This window comes from Morone saxatilis, unplaced genomic scaffold, assembly GCF_004916995.1.
Source record: "Morone saxatilis isolate NCDOM2014 unplaced genomic scaffold, NCSU_SB_2.0 Contig12, whole genome shotgun sequence".
NCBI lineage: Eukaryota > Metazoa > Chordata > Actinopteri > Moronidae > Morone > Morone saxatilis.
In genome coordinates, this window is record NW_023339674.1 from 9155830 (window position 1) to 9164715 (window position 8886).

An 8886-nucleotide genomic window follows, 5' to 3' on the forward strand; every position below is an offset into this window, starting at 1 on the left:
TCTTTTAGATATTATCTATATAAAAGATACCAGTCACTGCGTAAATGTGTAATCACAGATTTATTATAACGATGGCATTCTTGAATATGACAAAAAAGAAAACCCCTTTGTGTTGACTGTGGGGCCTCCTGCTTATCATCATCCTCATCAAGCGTGTATGAGTTTACAAATTCATATCCGTTTGTTTTCTCTTTATTATCAGGGTTGTACAAGAAGACCGGCAAGCTAGTCTTCCTTGGCCTGGACAATGCTGGAAAGACAACACTCCTGCACATGCTCAGAGATGACAGGCTAGGACAGCACGTGCCGACGCTACACCCAAGTACATCCAGAGATTTGACATGTAGTCAGTTCAGCAATCAGCATTATGTGTCTCGCTTCGTCGCTTATTTAAAGTCAGTGCTTCCTCTCTGTCCTCAGCGTCCGAGGAGTTGACAATAGCTGGAATGACCTTTACAACGTTTGACCTCGGAGGTCACACGCAAGGTGGGAATAAGGAAAAATGCTGTTTGATGCACTAGCAGCTCTCACTTGTGTGTTACCTAAATGCTGACACTGTGTTGCTCTCACAGCACGAAGGATCTGGAAGAACTATCTCCCAGCCATAAATGGTATAGTCTACATGGTGGATTGTGCTGATCATGAGCGACTAATAGAGGCTAAAGTTGAACTGGATGTGAGTTCATTAAGTTGATTTCACTTGTATATCAACACGCAGCACCGTTGTTTATAGTTTTGGCCAATGATAGGAATGGTGTCTTTGGTGAATATATACTTCCTCTCTTCAGGCCTTGTTAACAGATGAAACCACCTCAAACGTCCCGGTTCTCATCCTGGGGAACAAAATAGACCGTCCAGAGGCCATCAGTGAGGATGCACTCAGAGGAATGTTTGGTCTTCATGGACATACAACTGGAAAGGTAATGATCACACTAAATGATGTGATTAAATGCTGAATTCTGTCATATTTTTTTTATTTGTATACTGTTATTGAATCTGTCTGTATGGTGGAAAGCAGTCCAGTTATAGTTAGAGACAATCTCCTTACGCTGGGGACGCACAAGAAAGCGAAAGCAAGTTGAAGGCCATCTCGTGACCTGCAGTAATAGTTTTGGCGTCTGTTATATTTTTTCGATGCACCGCGAGTGAGTCTGGCGAGAAAACACACTGATAATCTATTACAAATAATATAAATGATATGTTATGTAAAAACATCTAATTCTGAAAAAGATAATGATTTTTCTGCCCCTCTCCCTGCTGTTTTCCTGGAGTTTCAATTCCCCCGATGTATTTCCACCCACACGAGGAAGTATCAACATCTGCAGACACACATACACACACACACACACATACACATACACACCCACATACTTCATGTCTTTTTTAAAGCCTCCATGTGCTGGAGGACACAGACAGAGAGAGCCATAGAGAGACAGGGAGGGAGAGAGGGAGCAAGGGAGGGAGGGAGGAGTGTATCTCCAGAGAAGAGAGAGAGCTCAGCTCTAAACTCCTCAATGTGGATTTGAAACCAACAGCTTTAGCTCGCCACATTCGGCTCTCCAAACCGCATGAAACAGAAGTGTTGCTGAGGAAATGACTCTGAAAGCCACACTGCTTTGATCCCCCTTCCTTTCTTCACCCTCTACTTGTTTCGGACTGAAAGCATGATGCTGAAACACACCAAGGAGGGCTTTGCTCCGTCTGTCTGCACGTCAATGGAAACCTGGTGTGGTGTGAAGGCAACGGAGAGAGCGCACAAGAGCCGAGGACTAGAGGAGCGCCTGGAGGAGGAGGAAGAGGAAGATTAGTGGAGAACAAAGCAGAAGGGAGACAAAAAACAACCACAAAGATGAGTTTACCAACTAACTGTGTGTATCTGGCCCCCTCAGTCCAGGATCGCTACTTCAAAGTGAGGAATGGGAATATCTGTGGGTCACCGTGCGCTGTCAACCGGCCCATCGACATCGTGCAGAAACGCAGGCGGTAATTTAATTTAATCCAGATGTTGTAGTTGCACAACTCTAAACATACTGCTGTCTAAAGCTTTAAAAACATTTTCTGCACTTATACAACTTAAATCATTATAACTTTACTAACATTAATGATATGAAACTATGATAGACTATAATAGGGAGGTTTTTATACATACATATATATCATGCTTACTTATTTTATTATAAGGCACATTTCATTTATTTTTATTCATTATTTTATTTCCTTTCTTATTATATTTTAAGTTTCTGATATTGAATTCACTGCCACCACAACATCTGCACCACTCAACACTTTTAGTTTATTACTACTATATTGTTAACTAGTTAACAGTAGGTCATTTTGTGTTTGTGACTATAGTATTTTTACTACGAGAGAATTTATAGTGTTTCAGTGTTGCTCAGTAAGTAATTTATAGTGACCTCGCCTTTGTATCTCCCAGTGATATTCCTATCATTCAGACTCACAGTACAATGAGTCTGTGCTAGTCAGAGTTTAAAGTGACCTCAGTGTGCCTAATGGTATTTGATGATATTTTCATTTAATCATCATGAAGTCATCCTTTGTCCGTAGAGGGTTTATGGAGATTGATTTTATAATTGTATCTTATGGTAGTAATATTTTATCAGATAATCACAAGCAGGCAGACGTCATTCACACAACTAAAGTAATTTTGCTGAGTGAGTTTCATCCTAATTGATTTACAGTCGTGAGATCTGAAAGAAGATTAAGCTTCTGTTGCTTTATTGGCAAATACACACACAACCACGTGTGAGAAGGGTCAATATCTGCAACCTCGCAGGTAACTGCGACTGAACAAAATCTCTACTTTTACGCCTTAGAACTAAAGAAAATGATCTCTGCCTGTACAGTGGAGTTGAGCTCAGACTAAACAAATGACCTGTAAAGTGCTGCTTTAAGGATGTAATGGTGAGTCAGATGGACTGATGTGGTTCTACACGAAGATCTGAATCTGATCTGTGTGTGTGTGAGTGTGTGTTGAAGTCTTGAAATTTTTTATATATCATCATTGACTGCTTAAGTTGTAGAAAAATACATTAGTTCACATTTATTCTGTTATACACACACCTCAAACACTCTGTCTGAGGTAAATACGCATACACATACAAAGAAACCTCAACTTGCTTTTATCTACCCTTTTTCAGGGTAAGACTGTTAAACATTAATAAATTAATCCACATGATTCTCAATCTTCTTGTATTATCTAAAGATGATTTGCAAGCAGTTTTATGTTGCAGTAACAGTCTCTACAGTTCTCGATCTGATTGTGTTATGTTAACACTCAGTGCCAAATGCAGTGGTGAGGGAGAAAAAGGGAGAATTTTTTAGCAAATTATATAAAAAATACAATGAAAGTTGTCATTTTATAGCTTCAGTAAGAAAGTATAACAGCCCATACTTCTATGACTGTTTTTATAGTTTGACCATTCTCATGCATTGCTGCACACACACGCGCACACACACACATTTACACCAGATGAGTTTACCTGAAAGTGTCTGCAGCCGTAAGAGTCACAGAAGGAAATGTGACTAATTTCGCAGTCAGCCTTTCAGAAAGTCATGACGACATCAGCCTTGTCGGGGGGGGAGGGGGATCAAAGTGACTTTAAAATGTCAACCCACCAATAAAAAACCTTCAAAGGGAAATTGCTAATGAACGCAGAGTCGGACATATTTATAGGCCTGATGGATCGACCACATGTGTGTAATAACACAGTCAAAAAGCAGCGGAGAAAACTAGAGTGCACACTGTAATCGTCCAAATCCCTTTAACCTTGCACCCTGTGTAGTTTCCATTAATTCCTAGACGGAAACATACTGTTTTCATCGTCACCGCTTTACCTCGTAAAGTTAGAGCTTTTACAGTTAGTTTTGGCAAACGGATTTGTGTCTGTCAGTACAGACATTTAGCTTCTGCTTTTTAAGGGTTATGATGAGGAAAGAGTTTACTGTGTGAAATGGCAGCATCCTCCCTTGATACAGTTATCTCTTGTAAGCTCAGTTATCTCATACTATTACTGCCATTTTCTGTCCTGTCCTTTCAGTTTCTGTCCTGTCCTGTCTTTTTACATCCCCCCTGACCCCATTAAGTCCTTTTCCTGTCATATATTGTCCCATCCTGACCTCCTTCATTAGTTGTGGTCAATAAGACGATATTCAAATTCTATCATAACTTATTTACAGTTTAATGTCTCTAGCAGCTATTTTCACAGTTGATTAATTGTCTTGGTTGTTTAATTCTTTAATAATTCCAAACATTTGCTAGTTAGAGCTTCTGCAATATGAAAATTAGATGTTTTTATATAATTGTAATTTAATACTATACTATAATTTGACATCCAAAAAAAGAAGAAAAGAATCAATAATAAAAATGTAATCTTGAGTAATCAGGGAATTTTCTGTATTAAACAAAAGCATACATCCACTTCTGTCTCGTCCTATCCTGCCCATTATTTTCATCATTTTACCTGTAACTTCAGTGATGATGATGATGATGAAGACTTATGTCAGACACTTACTCACTCATCATGTCTTATCTCCCAGCAGAGATCACAAATGTCAACTAGACTCTGACTCACACAGTCAGAAGGGGAGCTAACAGCTCATCAGTCTCGTAATAATAATAACAATGACGATGATGCTGCTTATATTAAAAGTTACTCATCACTGTGAGATCGAAGCAACACAGCAGCTCCATTAGAAGCCATAATGAATGATAAAGTGGTGAGTTAAAAGTTGAATCTTCCAAACAATCACCAACATAAATTTATATTTATATTAAATGTTTTTATTTTAGTTCAGGTGGGTTCATCCTCAGCTCGGCCCTGTGTTAGAATAAAGGTTTTGATTCCATTAATAGCTTCAGTGTAGATTAATAAAATACGATAAATTAGATCTCTGATGAAATATTTCTTGAAGGTGATGGCAGACACAATTTCGTTGAGGGTCAGAGGCGTTTTGCTCTTAACATGTTGCTGACAGTCATGATGAAGTGTCTCGTGTGTGTGCAGCCTTGTGCTCGTCGCTGCTCGTGAAATGACACTTAACATGTCGCAGTCCATAGTGCTTTCACTGAAACTTCCCCGAGTCAGTTGATGGCAGATATTTTGTGCTGGTCATGAATCTGTTCACATTTGATCATTTTGTATTAGGTGCCTCAGATTGATCTTGTTTCTTTCCTGTTGGTGTATTAAAGAGTATTGAAGTACTGAAAAATACTGATTCCAAAATTCAGACTATTACATTTATTGTGTTTTTGTGGAAAAGCATCAGAAACTGTATTTGATTGTGTTATTCTCAATTTGAAGCTATATCTTTAGAAAAATCAAGGCTCAGGGAACAGCTTTGTTAACTGCTTGTGTGTTGGAGGTCTGATGTTTGGCCACAGTGAAACAAGTTCCTGCAGCTCTGCACTATCCAGTCTCTCTCTCTTTGTGTAAAACTGATCCACTGACAAATATTTATATATATAAAAAAATCTACAGCTGTATATTTAAAACAAAGCTATTTTCTGCAGCTGCTTCATACTAAAAGCTAATAATAATATTTTGTCTTCACTGAAAGGAAGTCATGAGTAGCAGTAGAAAGCAGTATTCTGGTACTGCAAACATCGAAGTGTTCATATAAATGTTTTAAGCTGTAGCTGACAACTGCCCACAGTCGCTGTAGCAGCTCTTAGTCTGTGTGATGCATTCTGCTAATTTATTTAGACTAATGCAGGAAAATCTCGTCGGAGCAATTACATCCTCACGAACTCATACAGATGAAATTATTAACTGTTTGAAAATGTCTCTACAACTATTGCTGCTATGAAATTAAGAATCAATTTAAAGGATGAGCAAATAAGTAGAAACTACATAATAAGAAAATACTTTTTTGTGGTTCTGGTCCGACAGAAACCTCCACCATTGATTGTATCAGGATGGCAATGCTTGGTTAATATCTGATATTTAATTTAAGTCAAGTATCAGTTTAGCTCATGTAGCCTTCATGCAGGTGTCATCTGACTTTACATGCTGTCTGCATACAGCCCGTCCCTCCTAACAGTTCAGGAATGAGATCTGACCTTTGATGGTGTCCCGGCAGGTTGGCCAGCCCTCCAGGGCCTCAGCCCGTGTCAACACACTACGACGTGACGCACAGCTCACTCTACATGAGGTCAGAGGCCACTGCAAGCTGCCAGCATGTTGCGACATAATGTAAACGAAGAGACACGTTAGTTCTGGCGGGGCACTGAAGTCGTGCTTACTGTGAGTATGAGTCAGCTATGAGTAGACAGCTGACACTATCAGTGGTCTCATTATACCCCTGCAGCTGGTTAGGCTTTACTCACCTGTACCAACGGTGGTGAAGGATTTCTCCCTCCGCAGACTTCAGCTCCATCTGTTTCAGTTTATTTCCATTTTTGTCTCAGGCGTGTCTTGCCTCGTGTGTCCCATATGTCAGTGATGTGAATCTCTTGGGTTTGGTTAAGGTAGTTGTTGCTCTGCACACTGAATGCTGTACAAATTCACTGATTCAGTCATCTCAAGAGCACTGCATATTCTGCCAACAAAGTGTTTATGCAATAAAATGGGTTATATCGTTTAATTTAAGTGTTTCCCCTCAGACTTCTAATAGAGTATGCTGGAAGCTGAGAGGGGATTTCTGGCACAACTTCAGGTGCAGTCTGAAACAGCTGGAAGACGTCAGAACTCCAGGAATATTTGTAGTAGAAAGAACTTTATTTTGAGACGGTGGCAGGAAAAATTTAGATTAAATTATCCGAATCTTTATGATTATAAACTGAACTGAGCCATTTAGAAGATCGTGTTATTTAAAGCAGATCATAGAAGGTGAATTTGTCTGAAGTAAACTTTTTCACTCACCTCAAAGGCTGTGAAGCTATTTACCTGCCACAGTCATTATTATGAATGCTGCTTTTACCTAAGCTTTCAACCACCTCAGAGGATGGAATTTGCTCAGTTGTCATCTAAAATATGAAACTAAGTGCGTGACTTCGGTCATGTGTTGTCGGTAGATTGTTTGCTGTCTCTGTTCAAAGATGTTCAACGCTCTTCCGAGTCGATGCCGTGACTGGTTTCGGTCTGATGTTCACAGACAGCTGTTGTTGTCCAGGGTCCTTCCCGTTTCACAGATGTTGTTCCCCACAGCTGTTGCATGTGATTTTAGGATGATGTCATACATCCTTCCAGTTTTATTATTTATTATATATATTACATTACAGGACATTTCACAGCAATCAGGACTTTTGTGACAAAGAATTTCTGACCCCGGTTGAGGACTGACAGGAAAATATTGACGTGACAGTGGCTGTTCGCTGGACTGGATCCCAAATCGTTGCCAATTCACGGCTGACGCCTCAACCCGCTGAACCACAGAACGCCTCTGCTCCAGGTCTCTGGAGTCATTTCTCTCCGTTCCTACAACAAACATGCCTCAACAAAAATCCCACTGCGTCCACAACCTCAGCCAGCTGTTTTCTGGCTTGTATCTATTCAGCGTGTTTCATAGCATCTTTTGTGTTCTGGTCTCTTATTTGGTGGAAAAACAGAACTACAGCGAGCAGAGAGCTCAGAGCATTGGGTTGGGAATAATTGCAGGCCTGAGAGCTGGTCGATCGGCATCGCAGTGACAGCCATGAAACCACAACTGACGTCAGCAGACAAGTGTGACTGTGTTTGTGTGACTGTGTGTGTGTACTTGTGTATAGTATCACTGCTAGAATAGTGGACCAAGTGTTATCCTGACATCTCTGTGACTCCAGGAATGATGATCAACTCAGGGATGGATGGACACTTCACAAAGAGGCTCTGTTCCATTATTTTGTTGCAGGATTAGACAATAGTTTGGTTGATGGACTGACGAAATAAGGCGTCCACATGCAGCCTGCTCCTGCTCACATTGTCACAGGTGAACTTGATCACCTACGTAGACTTGAGGGCTCTGCCTACACAGCGGGATGCCAGGTAGGGAAGGGCTCTGGGTTGGAGGGTGGCTTCCAACAACTTTATTTTTGTTAAAGAGAAGACTTCAAGATGTGAATGTGTGTGAGTTTTTCAAAGATTTCAGTTTATTCAGGATTTAATATCAAAAAAGAAACATAAAATATAGACACAGAAAATATCTATGCAAGTATTGCAATTAATACCCAATATCATCCTTGTCGTCTGTTTAAATTATATATATTCTGTCAGTTTATTTATGTTCAATACAGGAATGCACTGATCCAACTTTTGCTGATACTGAACATTGATCTGATACCAGTGCTCTTTTTTCCCCCAGATGTATAAATATATATATGTGTCGCTGTGTTGAACTCAACTAAACTGAGTTGCAGTCCACTTAACTGAATGATTTTAACTGACAGCAGAAAAAAATTTAGAATTCATTTTATAGTGAAACTGTATTTATTATGGATCAGTAATGTCCTGTCTTAGTAAGGTGATAAATTCCAGTGTATCATATCGATGCATAGCTATAAAAATGTACATACTAAATAGACTTTACAGTTTGTTGTACTTTTTATTCAATGTCTTTCATTATATTCTATTAATAATGATTAGAAGAAATTCTGAGTTTTAAATTACGTAAGTGCCCAAAAACGTTAAAGACAAAAAAAAGGCAAAGAAAGACTTGGGAGAAAACACTCTCCCCCTGTTCTCTCCATCTTGTCGTGTCCCGCTGATCAGCGATGTGATTGGCTGCTCCCGGGTTGCCCTCGGCTAATTAGAGAAGGAAGTCGCACACTTCTGCCTTACCGCCGGACTCAATCACTGTATACCGAAAGGCGCCAATTAGTGGCGTATGAACATGATTAGAGGAGCACCCAGCATGGCCTGTTGCTGGGCAAAGACAGTGTGTGTGTGTGTG

At 39.8% G+C, this 8886-nt stretch overlaps 2 protein-coding genes across 5 annotated transcripts in view; both read left to right on the plus strand.

The window, feature by feature from the left end:
* LOC118322197 (GTP-binding protein SAR1b-like) overlaps window positions 1-920 on the plus strand; it is a gene marked incomplete at its 3' end in the record, with an annotated part of 2675 nt that extends 1755 nt beyond the window's left edge. Inside the window, 4 exon segments of the mRNA XM_035653816.1 lie at window positions 203-322; window positions 421-486; window positions 573-676; window positions 789-920. Coding sequence (XP_035509709.1) covers window positions 203-322; window positions 421-486; window positions 573-676; window positions 789-920 — 422 coding nt within the window.
* The window catches only part of LOC118322195 (cAMP-specific 3',5'-cyclic phosphodiesterase 4D-like), a 52863-nt gene that overhangs the window by 16787 nt on the left and 27190 nt on the right, over window positions 1-8886 (plus strand). The window contains exon 1 of one of the 4 annotated variants that reach the window (XM_035653812.1): window positions 1432-1983. The exons of the other annotated variants lie outside the window; for them this stretch is intronic. Coding sequence (XP_035509705.1) covers window positions 1850-1983 — 134 coding nt within the window. The 5' untranslated portion in view covers window positions 1432-1849. Of the gene's footprint in view, window positions 1-1431; window positions 1984-8886 lie in introns of those variants that run through there. 4 annotated transcript variants of the gene reach the window in all.